This window comes from Salvia miltiorrhiza, chromosome 5, assembly GCF_028751815.1.
Source record: "Salvia miltiorrhiza cultivar Shanhuang (shh) chromosome 5, IMPLAD_Smil_shh, whole genome shotgun sequence".
NCBI lineage: Eukaryota > Viridiplantae > Streptophyta > Magnoliopsida > Lamiales > Lamiaceae > Salvia > Salvia miltiorrhiza.
In genome coordinates this window covers 1031359-1049121 of record NC_080391.1, presented here as the reverse complement: position 1 = coordinate 1049121, position 17763 = coordinate 1031359, and the positions used below count along the sequence as shown (strand labels likewise).

Sequence of the window (17763 nt, the reverse complement as noted above, 5' to 3'; positions counted from 1 at the left end):
TTACCACGAAATGAATTTTTGGTCCAAATTTCCCACGATCTCAAATTGCTGAAATTCAAAATTGACCCCTTCAAAAAAATTTATTGCGCAAAGCCCCAACTATTTTACAAAAGGTACCAAAAACCCCAGATTGAAAATCAAAATTTTCTTATAATTATGCTTAAATGGTATATCGGCTGGAAACTTTCCTCGTGCCCGATAGATTACTTTGTAATCTGGGTCTGGACTGTGTGACAACGCCACGTACTTTTAAGCAAAAACAGTTAAAAAGATCCTTGTTGAAAATGGTATCAGAGCGGGTTTTTATAGAGGAATTATATAATTTTTAGTTTATTTTATTATTTACCCATGTGGGAGGAGACTCCATTAAAGTTTATGGATCCGGACGAGTGTCCGAGATGTCTTGTTTACAGGATTTCTCTCCAATCTTTGGAGAGAGACAACAGTCGCCTTCTAGGCGAATTACGATGGTTTTGGAGAGCACTCATGCTCAACATTAACAACGACGAGGAAGATGTTCGTGAAATCATTACGAACATCCAGGAGCATCTTGATGCTCTATTAAGTAATGCTATGGCTAGAGCTGCAAATAGGCGAGCCAGAGACAACCTCCATCAACAATATCATACTTGATGGAACAAAAAGACAAGGCGGGAGTAGCTTATCCGAGCTACCACAAGATCGAGCCAGACTCTTCCGACAACGTCAACTTGCGGGAGATTCAGAAAACGGTGGAATATTACGGCAACAAGCTGTATGAACTACCGATGGAGATAAGCATAATATCACTCAAACAAGAGGAAATACTTACCCTCTTGCGTGATATCCAGAGAAGAATGGAGGAGATCGAAAGGCGAAAACCATGTTCCGGAAAAATTCGGAATCAATGGTCCAAGGACCCGACGTCTACATCTCTATTCGATGCAAAACCCAAGGAGTTGCAGCCAGAGGACATAATCCGAATCATGAAAGGCAAATATCATGAATAGCCTTGACAGAATCGGATTAGAAGATCTACAAGAGTTAGCAGAATCTTTTGCTAACCTCAATATGGTTGATCTAAAGATGAACCAAGGAGATGAAGGCCCCAAAATTGAGCCTCAAGAAGAAGAATCGTCAGGAAAAGGGTCAGCCCAAGACGATGCAAGCCAGTACCAGCGAACCCGACGACGGAGGCCTCAGATGCAGAATACTCCGGTTGGAAAGGTCACACTGGAACCAGTCCATCCATACGGATTGATCCTCAACCTTGACGAAGCCAGCTTCAAAGAATGGGAGGGTCTCATTGACGAATGGGCTTCATCATTGAAAGTCGTAATCGCTACAATCGATTACGATAAGAAAGAATTTGCCAGAGTCTTCGAAGCCAGTTTGGCAGGAATGGCAAAACAATACTGGGACAAACTTGCGGTTCCAGTAAGGGAAGAAATGTTTAGTAGTACATCCATGTATGACATCATCAAGGAGATTACTAAACAGGTTAAAATCCATTTCCTAGGAATGGGTTTTTTCGAAGGATCCGCGGAGGAGAAGCGCAAGAAATATCAACAGGCACTTCACAATCTAAGATTGATGGTGCTAGAGCCAAAAGCTCTCGATGAATTTCTGCGCCTATATACCCTGTATGTTCATATGGGGGAAGTGGAAGATCAGACAGCCATGGACCTATTTTTCCCAAAATTTCCAAGTCCATGGAGAGAAATGCTCATCAAGGAGTATGTTTCACCCGGAACATATCCCCTCGATAGTGCTTCAAGGAGAATGTCTTATGTCCATAAGAAGCTGTCCGAATGGTGCCAGAAGGCAGCGGACCAGAGAAATCTCAAAAGATTGAGGAGACTCAACAAGAAATCCCCATTGATGTGCGACAACATTGATCTTCCAACAGAGATTGGTGCCGAGTTGCTATATCAAAAGAGGAGCCGAAAGAAACATAGGTATCAACCCTATGAAAGGAAGTCCAGACGGAGTTCTTGGAAGCCAAGAACCATGTGGACGAGACAAAAGGCACGCTCCTATAAGTCAGGCCAAAGGAGCGGACCATCCAGAAACCGATTCTCAAATCAAAAGAGAATCCCGGCGAGAAAAACTTTCAGGCGCACTCAAGCCAAAGCAAATGAAAGTTTCAAGGATTGCAACTGCTGGACGTGCGGTGCAAAGGGGCATATCTCTACAAATTGCCCAGACAATAAGATGAGGAAATTCAAATCCACACCGGATATCGAAGACGCCATCTACCACCAGGATTTGATACCCGTGTATCAGTTCGAAAATATATCCTCTGATGAGAGTATATATGAACAAGAAGAGGTCTTTAGTTCTGAGGATTCGGAGATGACCGATGGATCAACCGGAGACGAGTCAGACTAAAGAGGAACGAGAAGTCCACCACACCCAGAAGGAGGATCAGAATGGATTTACCAGCCATTTTCTGATTCCACAAAAGGAAGTGGTGAAGCAGCTCGTGAAAAAACTCAAGAAGGAAACCGAAGAGGTTCAAACCTACCAAGGGTTTTCTAACGGGAGATTGAATCGAGTTTTAAATAGCTTGATTCCAACCAAGAGGAAGCATCATGTCTATTTTGGCGTCACAAGCCAAGAAACGGCGCTTCCAATTGAGATCACAAGCAACCAGGTGGAAATCCAGCTGGTTCCGGCCGAAGATATTAGGAAGGATCTCAAGAAAATGAAGCCAGAAGTCGCAAGTACGATGAAATGGATTCATATAGGAGCAATTCAATTGGTACTCAAATCTTCCCTCTTCCCAGGGACAGACCAACCAATTGATGTCGCACTTTGCGATAAAAGAGTCAGAGATGCCAGAGAATCAGTTATTGGAGCTTTTTCGGGCAATCTCTATGCCAAGAAGATTATAACCGAGTTCTACCCACAGATCGCTTATAATCTACAGGATTCATCCTTCAGCCGAGCCCTGACTCTCTATCAGGACTATAAAAAGAAGGATGGTGCGTCGTTTTACACCAAAAATATCCGGCAGTCAGCCGGTATGCCCACACTGCGCAGAAGCAGCAAGCAAAATCGTCTCCCAAGGGATCGGCGAGAATTCTCCTAAAATCCAACCTGTAAAGAAACTCCAAAAACGAGATTTATGGGGAAAATATTGAGAAAATACTAAAATAGAAATAAATAAATAAAACCCAAAAGAATTGCAAAGGTTCTAATCCTAAATAAATAAATAGAAAATTCTAACAATTAATAAAGAATTCCAGCAATCAATTAAGTCCACCCTAGCTTAATTATTCCGATCATTGATGCAAATATAACTTTAATTTATGCAAGCAAACCAGTTATAACCACCGAAGACGCTTCTGACGTGATCTTATTTCTCCTTAATTATTTGGTAACCAGGAAGACGCTTCACTAATTACTACCCTAATCGACTGACAACCGTAAGAGACGCTCTATAGGTTTAATGAGCCGACAGCATTAATTACTAGAGAAACCCGATTCAAAATCAATAAACTCTGACGCAGGATTATTGAATTAAGACTGCTTTTCCCTTGACCCTGATGTGTCAATTTACCACTAATCAAACCTAAACCACAATTACGGATGGCCGGTTCAATTGGTTGTATAATTAATTCTAACCCACTAAATATTGCGCACTACTTAATGGATTAAAACAATTAATAACGATAAACACAGAGAATCACAGATACAAGCATAAAAATAAAGTATAAGAACAAATTAGATCTCACAGAATAATCTTGCTAGTGCTTCCCTAATCGATGCTGGAATAAACGAATTAGCTAGAACGCATAAACAAATAAATAAAGAAAATTAAGAAATAAATTGCGAAGAACAGATGAAGAAAAGAAAACTTGAATTAAATTGCTCCAAAATCACGTCCCAGCTGCTCTCCAGAATGGGTGGCGTCTATATGTGATGTCTCTCTAAGCGTGTATCATCACAAATATATATATATATATCTATGGAAATAACAAACCTAATCTAATAAAGTAATATAAAAAATGGCCCATGGGCCTAACTAAAGATATAAGGCAAAATGCAGCCCTTTTAAAAGTCAAAGCCCACTAAAAGAAAGTAAAAGAGATATCAGTCGCCCAACTCTCGCCAATTCAGCCTTAATTTCGGACATCACAGACAGTATGGGCACACCGCACAGTAAACGCGCACAGATTCAAACTCTTCAAAATTCGATCCTCTTATCCAAAACCTATCAAAACCATGAAGAATATTTATTAGTTTCACAATTAAGTCCAAAAGATAATAATAAGCAGGAACTAGGCATTTAAAATTCACCAAAAACACTCAAAATATGCGTATAAAATATGCCCAATCAAACTCCCCCACACTTAGACAATGCTCGCCCTCGAGCATAAGAAAAACAAAACAAAGGGAAGAACAAAACTCAAGACACAAACAAAACAAGACAAGACGCAACTAACGACGACTAGCCATGGCAACAATCACAACAAGCAAATCTCAAAGTTAGAATAAGATACAATCATCATTTTTCCTCAAACCATTCTTGGAATCAACAATCATGTGCATTCACCCTTCATTCGAGTCAAAAACGTGAAAATCAATCCAGCCTCACTAAATTCGCTCAAATCTCTCAATATCAAAAGGTAGGTAAATTCACACACATGCAACTCGACTCTATCCATTATAAGTTTGTCACTATGTCAATATCTTCAATTCGAAAACTGAACTTATCCATGAATCAATAGGTCTTTCCACAAGGTTGTAATGGGGCTAGGGTGCATAGGTAGGATAAACAAAAGTGGATAAACAAGGCTAATAAAACCAACACAATGCAAGTAGTTCACCACATTCTAATCCCAAAATCAAACTAAATCAAATCAACCCTTATTCCCAATACATAGACATTCAAACTCCAGCATTCTCTTTTTTTTTCTTTTTTTTTTCTCTTTTTTTTTGTTTTTTTTGTTGCTTTTTTTTTTTGAATTAACATCATAAGATCACCTCATTTTTAAACAACCAACAACCTCTTTTGTCAATTTCAATCCTCAATCATTCCAACCAAGCACTAAATTTCAATCAACCTTATTCTTCCAACAAAGTAATATCACAAAACAAACCACTTGCATCATGCTGGAAATGGACAAAGCAAGGCTAAAAGAAGGCTAATGGCTAAAATTTTCGAGGCTTCAATCATATATAACAATAAAAAGGGTCAAGGCTTCAAAATGGCTCACTAATGAATATTGAAAGGTAGGATATTTTTAAGGCCAATGAGGTTCATTCCTAATGCCTAAATCATCTTCACAAATGAGTCCAATTGGTTGTTTAAAAATTTATTATGGCAACATGGCAAACCGAATATCAAGAAGTCAAGAATGCATAACACTCATCGAAAACAAGCAAGGAGCATTCAAGTTATTGCTCTAAAGGCTCAATCCTCACTATATGAGTGGTTTTCAACAAAATTGATCAATTTGCACATTCGTCATCCTCAAACACATATGGGTTTCAACACATTTTTGTATCATCCAAGAAAACAACCATACAATCCATATCAATATGCTCATCCTAACAAATCGAAATGCTCGCATGAAAAGTTGCCATAGACAGACTCAAAAGGAAGACCAAAACAAAACATGCACACAGACTCAAGACAAAAGACATAAAAACTCCCCCACACTTAAACAACACAATGTCCTCATTGTGTGGGGAAATACTAAGAACAAAGACACAAAACAAAGAAAGCATAAAAGACAAGAAAAAGAAAAATAAAATAAAATAAAATAAAAACGAAAGTAAACTAACAAAAACTTCCCTGAAACTGGATCAATCATCAGGTGGTTTCAATTTCCGCTTTGGCAGTTTCACAATTGAAGGCACAATCTGTCCAGTGCTGGTCGGTATGGGCATACCGCGTGACAGATGCTGAGTGAGAACGTCATTGGTGGGGTTCAGCTGCACTTTACACCCTTGAATTTCATCATAATATTCTGGTGGTTCTTTATTCATCGTGAATATTTCCAGAATCTCATTTTCCTCATTTACATTCTTATGTTGAGCCAACCTGAAAGGAAAAGTGAGAGAAATTAATGCTTTAGAATTATAAATTTTAGATTCAACACTTACCTCGGAAGAAGAGAGATTTTCATATTGTTGTGCCTCTTCGACAACTTCATCATTCTGAGCACTTTCTTGCTCTTCCTTCTCCTTTTCATCTTCCATGGGCTTTGGATCAAAGAAATCTTCCTCACTCATTAAATGCATAGCATAAACATGCTCCTTGGAATGTACTTCTTCTTGAGATGGAAGTTTTCCACGATTTACTTGCAACTTGTTCACTTGAGTGGTGAGCAGAGTGATCTGTGTGCCCATACTACCCAACGCAGCTTGCGTCTCTTGTTGGAAAGCTTGCTGACTTTGCACCAAATTGTTAACAATCTGGCTGCTCTGTGCCAGACTCTGAAGAATATCGCTCATACTGGGCTCAGGGCGGTCGGTATGGGCATACCGCCCAGCCTGCGGCTGTGCGCTGGTGAAAAATTCAGGCGAATGATTCCAACTGAAATTTGGATGATTATCCTTCTGAATTTGAGCTCCAACCAGGCCTCTAACTAAGGAAGTTAGAGCATCGAGTTTCTCATTCACACATACATCTTCTGCTATGTTGATCGGCCTGTACCTATCATCATCCCCATCCTCATATTGTTGACCATTGGTGACCATATCAAAAATCAATTGTTTTGCTTCATCTAAGGTCTTGTTGGTCAAACTTCCTCCACAAGCAGCATCAATAATCCTCCTGTCAAAAGAAGACATACCACGATAAAAATAATTAATGAGCAACTGATAATCAGAAAATCCGTGGTTAGGACATCTATGACATAATTGTTGAAATCTCTCCCAATAATCAGACAAACACTCTTGTTGCCTCTGCTTGATGCTACTAATAGCTATTCTTAGATTTGCAGCCTTTGATTCTGGAAAGAATTTATGCAAGAACTGCTCCTCTAAGTCGTCCCAAGTTCTGATTGATCCATGCGATAGATCAAACAACCAATCTCGAGCTCTACCCTGCAATGTATGAGGAAAAGTTAGTAATCTTAAATGATCTTCAGAAAAACCTTGAGGGCGTAAAGTAATGCAAACTAAATCAAATTCAGCAAGATGTTTATGTGCACTCTCTCCAAGCGAGTTGCTGAATTTTGGAAGAACTTGAATGAAGTCAGGCTTGATTTCAGCATTTTGATTAATCGTGGGCAACACAATGCATAGCGGATGATTTCTCTTGTGGCGGCCCAACTCTCTTATCAACGGTGGTGGTGGCAGAAAATCATCACGGTCATCGTCCCCATCTTCAGACATCTCAATTTCAGCTATAGATCAACCTCAAACAAAAATAAATAAAATAAAAAAAGCAAATCGAAATAATAGGAAAATTACTACTTAAAAACCGATCCCCGGCAACGGCGCCAAAATTTGGTGCGTCGTTTTACACCAAAAATATCCGGCAGTCAGCCGGTATGCCCACACTGCGCAGAAGCAGCAAGCAAAATCGTCTCCCAAGGGATCGGCGAGAATTCTCCTAAAATCCAACCTGTAAAGAAACTCCAAAAACGAGATTTATGGGGAAAATATTGAGAAAATACTAAAATAGAAATAAATAAATAAAACCCAAAAGAATTGCAAAGGTTCTAATCCTAAATAAATAAATAGAAAATTCTAACAATTAATAAAGAATTCCAGCAATCAATTAAGTCCACCCTAGCTTAATTATTCCGATCATTGATGCAAATATAACTTTAATTTATGCAAGCAAACCAGTTATAACCACCGAAGACGCTTCTGACGTGATCTTATTTCTCCTTAATTATTTGGTAACCAGGAAGACGCTTCACTAATTACTACCCTAATCGACTGACAACCGTAAGAGACGCTCTATAGGTTTAATGAGCCGACAGCATTAATTACTAGAGAAACCCGATTCAAAATCAATAAACTCTGACGCAGGATTATTGAATTAAGACTACTTTTCCCTTGACCCTGATGTGTCAATTTACCACTAATCAAACCTAAACCACAATTACGGATGGCCGGTTCAATTGGTTGTATAATTAATTCTAACCCACTAAATATTGCGCACTACTTAATGGATTAAAACAATTAATAACGATAAACACAGAGAATCACAGATACAAGCATAAAAATAAAGTATAAGAACAAATTAGATCTCACAGAATAATCTTGCTAGTGCTTCCCTAATCGATGCTGGAATAAACGAATTAGCTAGAACGCATAAACAAATAAATAAAGAAAATTAAGAAATAAATTGCGAAGAACAGATGAAGAAAAGAAAACTTGAATTAAATTGCTCCAAAATCACGTCCCAGCTGCTCTCCAGAATGGGTGGCGTCTATATGTGATGTCTCTCTAAGCGTGTATCATCACAAATATATATATATATATCTATGGAAATAACAAACCTAATCTAATAAAGTAATATAAAAAATGGCCCATGGGCCTAACTAAAGATATAAGGCAAAATGCAGCCCTTTTAAAAGTCAAAGCCCACTAAAAGAAAGTAAAAGAGATATCAGTCGCCCAACTCTCGCCAATTCAGCCTTAATTTCGGACATCACAGACAGTATGGGCACACCGCACAGTAAACGCGCACAGATTCAAACTCTTCAAAATTCGATCCTCTTATCCAAAACCTATCAAAACCATGAAGAATATTTATTAGTTTCACAATTAAGTCCAAAAGATAATAATAAGCAGGAACTAGGCATTTAAAATTCACCAAAAACACTCAAAATATGCGTATAAAATATGCCCAATCAAAGGAGTACATGACAGATGGAAACAGGCCATACTCACTGACTTATCAAGTCTCGTATGCCCTATCAAATTCCCATCATACGGAGTTATTTCTGGGAAAAGAATTTATTGAAATTCCAGAAATATTCAAAGAAGTAGCCAAGGCAGCCCCTCCAAACCGAGTGAAAATTCCCCAAGTCAGGGAAATCGACATCGATGTGAGAGACAAACCGGTGCTGAGCCATACCCAGAGTCTCAGACTGGGAGCACCCAGGCTATCATTCCAAGGAAATAGGCTAACTTCAGGGCCTATAACAAGAAGTTTCTCTCATTCCTATGAGAGAAAGGCGATCCAGGAAACACCAGTCCCAGACATGAGGGTCAAGTTCAAATGTCCCGAAGGATGGAGACAGGTTTCCACAAGAGTTGATACAACAAGCATGGAAAACAAGTTTCCTTGTAGTATGTTGTATTATTTGGCAAATCCAGGCGACAACCGATACATCGGAACTCTGGAGGTTGGAGGTTTTGAAATTCAGACCGAAGGCCAAGCCGGACAAGAAACGGATGTCCTGATCTTAGGACGGAATTTCCTTGACAAATATAAACCATGGTCATGGAAAGCAGGAGGAATGGAGATTACCATTGGACGCCAAAGAGTGATGATTCAATGACAAGTCCATTCTCGATATACATCTATGTGGGGATGTTATATGAGAAATGCAAAGCAGAATATTTTGCTGCTTATGTGGATTCAGGAGCAGGAATCTGTACAGCAAAACGAGGAGTTTTTCCAGACGAAGTGGAAGAAGATCTACCTCGAATTGCAGGAAGGGATTTCTCCAAAAAGATTTTGCTTCTATCAAAAGGAGTAAAACAAACAGAAATATTGATAGGCGGAGCAGGACAGACACCTTGGTACAAGGTCAAAACTCCACCAATCTATTTCCATGATACCGGAGCAGATATATTATTCGGAAATAATTTTCTGCAAAGCTTCAAGCGGTACATACAAGACAATGAGGCCAGAAGGCTAGTGTTCACAACCAATTGTGACCACAAGATCATTGTGCAAAGGCTCAAAGGAGCTTTTCATCGTTCGATGCCAATCAACTTTCGCAGCAAGCGTGGTGATGATGGCAGACTCCGGAGACCCCAAATGAAGGATCAAAGGAGATTCGGAGAAGTTTTGCTCAAATGCAGAACTGAGGGATTTCCAAATCTCTCTGAGGAAGAAACTCAAATCCTCAAAGTATCCCTGATATCACACAAAGATATCAAGGAAGAAGAACAGGTGTCCATTGCCGACGTCAAAAGGAGAATCCAGAAGTGTTACCACGAGGATCCTTTGGCATGGTGGGACAAGAACCAGCTCAGAGCAACCTTGAAAGTTAAAACTGGAAAGGAGCATGAGTTCGTGAGGTACAAACCTATCCTGATGAACCCTCAAGATCAACAGGATATGATGAGTATAATCAAGGAACACCTTGATTTAAAGCTGATCGAAGAAGGAAGATCACCCTACAGTAGTCCGGGATTTCTGGTAAGAAATCATGGGGAGATCAAGCGAGGAAAACCAAGATTGGTCATTAATTATAAAGGGATTAATGACATTCTTGAGTTCGATGGATATTTCATCCCGAGCAGAGAACACCTTATTAATTGCATCAGGAGTGCAAGGGTATTCTCAAAGTTCGATTGCAAATCAGGTTTCTACCAGATTCGCATGGAGGAAGGGAGTAAGAAGTTCACAGCTTTCTCAACTCCTCAAGGACATTATGTCTGGAATGTCATGCCAATGGGGCTAGCCAACGCGCCTCAGATATTCCAAAGGAAGATGGATAATCTCTTCAAAGATTATTCTTCGTTTATGTTTGTTTATATTGATGACATTCTCATCGCATCAAAGAACATTCATGAACATGTCAGGCATCTGGAGATCTTTGCGGATGTTTGTCAACAAGAAGGACTTGTGCTGTCTGAAAAGAAGGCAGTCATAGCCACCCAGAAGATGGAGTTTCTGGGGATTGAGATCGATGAATCTGGAATCATTCTACAAAATCATATTGTGGAAAAGGTCCAGAATTTTCCGGAGGATCTCAAGGAGAAGAAGCAGCTCCAAAGTTTTCTCGGAGTTGTCAATTTTGCAGGGATGTTTATCAAAAACCTTGCAGAACATAGAAAGGTCTTCAGTCCACTACTGAAGAAAGATGTTCCATTCATCTGGAAGGAAGAACATCGGGAGGGTATGAAGAAGTTGAAAGAGATTTGCAAGAATCTCCCGAAACTTTCAATACCACAAGACGAGGATGACTTGGTCCTCTACACAGATGCGAGTGATTCATGGTGGGCAGCAGTGCTCACAAAGATCACCCCTTATGGAGAAGAACCTTGCAGATACTGTAGCGGTCTTTTCTCCAACGACGAGGCTGTGCGATGGCACATAAACGAAAAAGAGTTTTTTGCAGTCAGAAAGGCGTTCAAAAAATGGCCGCTATTCTTACTTGCTAAAAAATTTGTTTTGAAAGTAGATAACACTAACGTTAAAGCTTTCTTAACTAAAAAGATTGAATCTAAACCTGAAAAGGCTAGATTGATTAGATGGCAAGCAGAATGCCAATATTATGATTATGATATTGTCGTTTTGAAATCTGATCAGAATGTTCTTGCAGATTTCCTGACAAGGGATGGAGCTCCATGAAGTGGAGGCCATCGAGGCAATACAGGGGCAGCTCTTTGAAAGCCTAGAGCTGCTACAACAAGAGTGGCACAAATGTGTGTTGCATACCAAACAGGCAGGAAAGATACAAGCGGCTGACGAAGCCAAAGTATCTAGCCAAATCGATGTCTGCTTCATGAAGATGTTCAATCTTCAGGAAGCAACCAACAAGCCGCTCTTGCGCGCTGTCCGTGAAAATCGGGCTAAAGCAATACTTTCCGTACAGGGCGGATTACCTGTAGCAGGGGATTCAAGTACCCCTAGCACAAGTCCTGAGACAACGGTTTCACAGCCAGACTCTCGAGGAAAAAATGTTGTTAAGGGGTCACACCCTGACTCAACATGTCAACCCTCCACCTCTGGGGTAAAGGAGGGAGAGATCAATCTTAGGCCCATGACAGGCCAAGTTAAGGTTGATACTGATTTTTTTGAAATTTCTCCTTCTTGGCAGATGTACCAGGACAGGTGGGAGAAACTTCTCACAAGGAAAGGCATTAATCCGGGAAATTGCCGGGTTGATGTTGCCGGAAAATATCCAAGGGTTTGGACGACTCCAGGAGCCAATCCAAACGATGTCAAGGAATGGTATGAGTTTGGGGCTTTGGCCTCAGTTTATACCACTGCCCCAGCCTTCACCGAAATCAAGGGTCTACCAAAATGGATCCAGAAAACGGTGTTCGACACATGGGAAAACAACGAGTCCCTTAAAAGGGGAGATGTTCTGGAATTGTACTGTTTCAGTGCAGCACCAGAGCCAATCGGAAAAGGAATCCGTGAAGCTTTCCACTTCATTAAGCTTCGGAGACCTGATACGGGAGCCCTTAACAGGATCAAAGTTCCCGACTTCCAGGCCGCAATCGTCTCAACATTCACGGAGGATCAAATCTCCACTAGACGAGCATGGGGTCTATGGGTCTGTCTCACAGAGATGGACAAAATGAAATCCAGATTCAAGTTCTATCAAAGCTCGGATCTGGGAACGTTCCTGGTTAATACCATGACAGGAACAACAACTCCTTTTGCCGAAGAATCCTTCGAGAAGAAACGGCAAATGATTTGGAAAAACAGGATTGCGGGGAGCCAGGAGACTCGTCGCAAGTTCTGCAATATGGCTCATCTAGGCCAATGGAGCGACAAGATCTGCGATCAATGCTCATCGCAGAAGGAGCCAGAATTCGGCAAAGGATTCTTTCCAAAGCCTGATAAAAGGAGGTTCCGGTCTGATGAACATGATAAGCATCAGACTCCAAAGGGAAGGACACCTCGGGCACCAAAAAAGGAAGGTGGCCGACAAAGCTAAGTGAATCATGTGATTCACAGCAAGGATCGCACCCACAAAAGAAACGACAAAAGTGGGTGGAAGAACAGGAGAACCACTCACCAAAAGCTTCAGGACAAAAGTGAGTGGAGAAAAAAGTAGCCGGCCCCTACCAAGCATTATCACAAGAAGATAAAGCAGGGGTCCAGCACCATGTGATGCCACTAACAAAGTGTCGGCAATCAAGGCCGACAAAAGAAGGTGGATGTCATATTCAAGCAAGCTGGCCACGAGGATGGAATCCGAGGCCAACAACCAAACAATTATAGAGGGGATCAAACCTCTATATAAACACAAGTGCTGGAGAGAAGAAGGGCATCCGAAAATCACACTACATTTTCACACACCACTTCCTCTCTCTAGAAATTTTCTTTGTAATTTTATTTTAAAAAAGTTTTTCATTTTAGTTTAGTTTCTTTTTATTTTATGTACACAAGTATTGGCTACTATGAGTAGCTAAACAAGTTGTCTCCTCCCTTGGGGAGAATTTTATGAAATAAATTAATTATTATATAATTCCTCTATAAACGCTTAGTTTTATCCAACTATTCCGGGTTGAGTAAAAATATTTTCTTTATTTTTTCCAACAAAAATATTTAGTCGGCACTTAGTGAAGGAGAAGTGTTGCAACCATCTCTTGCGAGTGCGTGGTTGGTACGTGCCGGGTGGGCAGACGGGCCGTAAAACGCAACAAGACTGACTCCTGAAGAAGACCAGTCGACAAAGGTATAATGTTGGTTTAAATTTAAGATTTATTTTGAAGTGTGACGGAAGCATGTTGGGCCTATTTTATGTTTTACTGTTATTTTAATTATAAGAATACTCATTGGGGTAATTTTATTGAAAAGAATAAGTTGTGGGGGTTGCTGCAATATTTTGCATAACTGTGGGGTTATTTTGATATTATCATAAAGTTGGTTATGGGAAAAATGGATGACTTTTTTATTTTATGGTAAAAAATGGAATTTTAAGAATTTATGGGAAAAATGGAATTTCATTATAGTTGATGATATTACATGCAATTATCCCTTAATTAATTAAATTAATCCATGTTTTAGAGTAATTAAACACATTTTTTTTGGAGTTGCGTTTTGGCAGGTGTGGATTATATTAGCGTGTGGTTTGAGGTTTTGACTATTCATTAAGGCCTTCATTTTGCTAATCGTTGTATTTATTTTATGTTTTTTTTTTTAATTGAAAGGTTTGTTTTATGTTGTTTAATTACTTCTAAAATTAAGTTGGAATTTTTTGAGAAATGACAGCGGAGAAATGGGACCGGACATCCTCTCCGGTCGAGTAGACCACATACAGAAATCTTGATAGAAGAGTTGGTACCCTCACTCAACTCTATCATTACAAATTTATTATTATTATTATTATTATTATTATTATTATTATTATTATTATTATTATTAAAGTGTGGATTCTAACAAAGTTTGATATATTTATTAGGAGTTCGAGGGTTTTTTAGGACAATAACTTAGATTGATTTGAAAATTAGGACAATAACTTTCGGACTTGTAAAAATAGGACACTAATTTTTTTTAGAGTAAAATAGGACACTAATTAATAAGTGTTGCATCCGCAGGACATTTTTCGGCCAATTATCGGCCGAGAAATGTCCTATTTTTACGACGCTTATTAATTAGTATTTTATTTTACTCTAAAAAAAAATTAGTGTCCTATTTTTACAAGCCCGAAAGTTTTTGTCCTAATTTCCAAATCAACATAAGTTATTATCCTAAAAAATCTCCCGACTCTATTTATTAGAGAATTAATATTTTTGCACATAATTTGAGAGCACTTGTCATGCATGAGCAATGTTGAGGTATAGCATGTTTGTTTCTAATTGGTTTTAATTCTTCTATATCTCAAATTTCATGATAAAAAAACATTAATTTTACAAATCAAATCAAAACCAAAAGCTAATTTATTAAATTTATTTATCTCTTTGAAACTAAAGGGAAAATTTACGAGTATTAGAAAAAAAAATGAAAAAGAAAATTGCTAATATGGACTACACGTTAGTGGTATTCAATTAATCGTATAGGTGCTTGTAAATGGTGTGCACCACATGATGCTCATATTTATAATATCCTTATTTATTTTAAATTTTTATAGGTAGTTAGAATATAACAAGTAAATAGTTAAGAGTTATCATGATTAAAACTATAAAAAAATAATTTTAGCATAATTGAAATGATAATTATTAAAAATATGTATATTTTTTTTAATAATTATCAATTTGATTATGCTAATATTAGTTTTTATTATAGTTTAAATCATGATAACTCTTAACTATATAGAAACCAGAATATTAATCAATTACTTTCCTAGATATCAAAATTCAAAACATAAGATTATATATGTTGACATTCGATCTAATGCTTATGTGACGATATGTGTCCTTAAATCTTTAATTTGACATTGATTAAAATTTAATTGTTAATTAGTTCTAGATTACATGGTATCTTGTTTAATATATTACTAGCTATGTGATTACACAATCAGACTAATCAAAAGAATCATAAAAAAAAAATCCCATAGCTACTTTGATGCTGATGTTTGAATAATTAAAAGATTAATAAACTGAGTTTTCTTTCATTTGTTATTATTTTGAATAGTTTCATTTCTTCCTAACTACTCCGCTGCGTGACTTTTATCAATAATTATTGTAAAATATTTTGTGTAAAAAAAATAAACAGCTGACCATAAGAAAATTACTACAATTCTATCACCTACTCTATTGACATATTTAATAGGTCTATTTCATGCTATATATGATGGAGTCCACGTGTAATTTATTAATATTGGATTTATCATATTTAATGTGATCATGCTTTTTGTGATTCATCATACAAGTGTTCAGATATATTTAAATACATCTACCTACTGTTGGCAAATTATTCGTACGTAGTGTTTGCAACACAGTTTTTAACTCAGGGTTTTTTATTTTTTTATTCAAGGCTCGAAAGATCATAATTAGTTATGTGGCAATTAAACTTAAAGAAATAAAGACCTTGTGAAGGTTAATTTAATGAAAAAAAACTTATTAAAAATAATTAAAATCCAGAAGGGATCGAATTTATGAATTATTTAGTTTTCTCTTAATTATTTCAATCATTTACATCCAAATTGAAATTGATAGTAATTTTCTTTCATACTCCAAAGTGCCATGGATTCTGATTTCTGAATGTCTTTTAAATTGGGGTTAATTGCTTGTAATATCACGAACTTTGTCTAAAATTCATTTTCCCCACGAACTTTAAAAAATCCACATATTATCAAATACTTTCAAAACTGTTCAAACTCCCCATATCAACTTTTATGATAATTACAAGCCTACCCTATATTCATATAAAATTATAAAAAGACCCCCACATCTATTCAATATTTCTACAAAATAATAAAAGAACCCCAACATGATATTATTCAGATTAAATTATTATTATGAGTTTTATATATTTATTTATTTTCGATTTTTCAGTTTATTTATATTTTGAAAAATTTATTTCTAGTTTATTTATTTTTCAGATTATTTATTTATTTTCTGAATTTTAAGTTTATTTATTTATTTATTTTTGAATTTTCATTTTATTTATTTTTTGAAAAAATTATTTCTATTTTATTTATTTCCAGTTTATTTATTTATTTTCTGAATTTTCAGTCTATTTATTTATTTATTTATTTATTTTCGAGTTTTCAGTTTATTTATTTTCTGAAAAAATGATTTCCAATTTATTAAGTTTTCAGTTTATTTATTTATTTTCTGAATTTTCAGTTTATTTATTAATTTATTTTCGAATTTTCCACTTTATTTATTTAATTATTTATTTATTTATTTATTTTCAAATTTTCAGTTTATTTATTTTCTAAAAAAATTCCAGTTTATTTATTTATAGATAATGATGTGAAAATTCATAAAATAAATAAATAAACTGAAAAAAAAATTAGAAAATAAATAAACTGAAAATTTGAAAATAAATAAATAAATAAACTGAAAATTCAGAAAATAAATAAACTGGAAAATTCGAAAATAAATAAATAAATAAACTGAAAATTCAAAAAATAAATAAACAAACTGAAAACTAAATAAATTGGAAATCATTTTTTCAGAAAATAAATAAACTGAAAACTCGAAAATAAATAAATAAATAAATAAATAGACTGAAAATTCAGAAAATAAATAAATAAACTGAAAAATAAATAAACTAGAAATTAATTTTTCAGAAAATAAATAAACTAAAATTTCGAAAATAAATAAATAAACTGAAAATTCAGAAAATAAATAAATAAACTGGAAATAAATAAAATAGAAATAAATTTTTCAGAAAATAAATAAAATTAAAATTCAAAAATAAATAAATAAATAAACTTAAAATTCAGAAAATAAATAAATAATCTGGAAAATAAATAAAATAGAAATAAATTTTTCAAAAAATAAATAAACTAAAAAATCGAAAATAAATAAATATATAAAACTCATAAGAATAATTTAATCTGAATAATATCATGTTGGGGTTCTTTTATTATTTTGTAAAAATATTGAATAGATGTGGGGGTCTTTTTATAATTTTATATGAATATAGGGTAGGCTTGTAATTATCATAAAAGTTGGTATGGGGAGTTTGAACAGTTTTGAAAGTATTTGATAATCTGTGGATTTTTTAAAGTTCGTGGGGAAAATGGATTTTATACAAAGTTCGTGATATTACACGCAATTAACCCTTTAAATTGAGTTGAATTTGATGTCTTTTAATAATGAGGCAGAATTTAATTAAAAGATAAATGATGGAGTTGGGCCTTAATTTTGTATTGGGCCGAAATTTTGTTTATTATGTGAAGAAGCCCAATTGCTCTATGTTAATTGATAGGTAATAGGTTAGCTGATAAATGCTTTAGAAATTTTATGAATCAGCATCACAATTAATCAATTCTTTTC

General features: G+C 36.2%; 2 protein-coding genes across 3 annotated transcripts in view; both read right to left on the bottom strand.

The window, feature by feature from the left end:
- LOC131026580 (probable cyclic nucleotide-gated ion channel 20, chloroplastic) overlaps positions 1–17763 on the bottom strand; it is a 40993-nt gene that overhangs the window by 17206 nt on the left and 6024 nt on the right. The gene's annotated exons all lie outside the window — the stretch shown is intronic.
- LOC131026654 (uncharacterized) lies at positions 4939–8799 on the bottom strand. Its single transcript, XM_057956569.1, has 2 exons — positions 7411–8799; positions 4939–7322 (listed from the first exon to the last, which is right to left on the bottom strand). The coding sequence occupies exon 2, from the start codon at positions 6784–6786 to the stop codon at positions 5797–5799; it is 990 nt and encodes a 329-aa protein (XP_057812552.1). The 5' UTR covers positions 6787–7322; positions 7411–8799; the 3' UTR covers positions 4939–5796.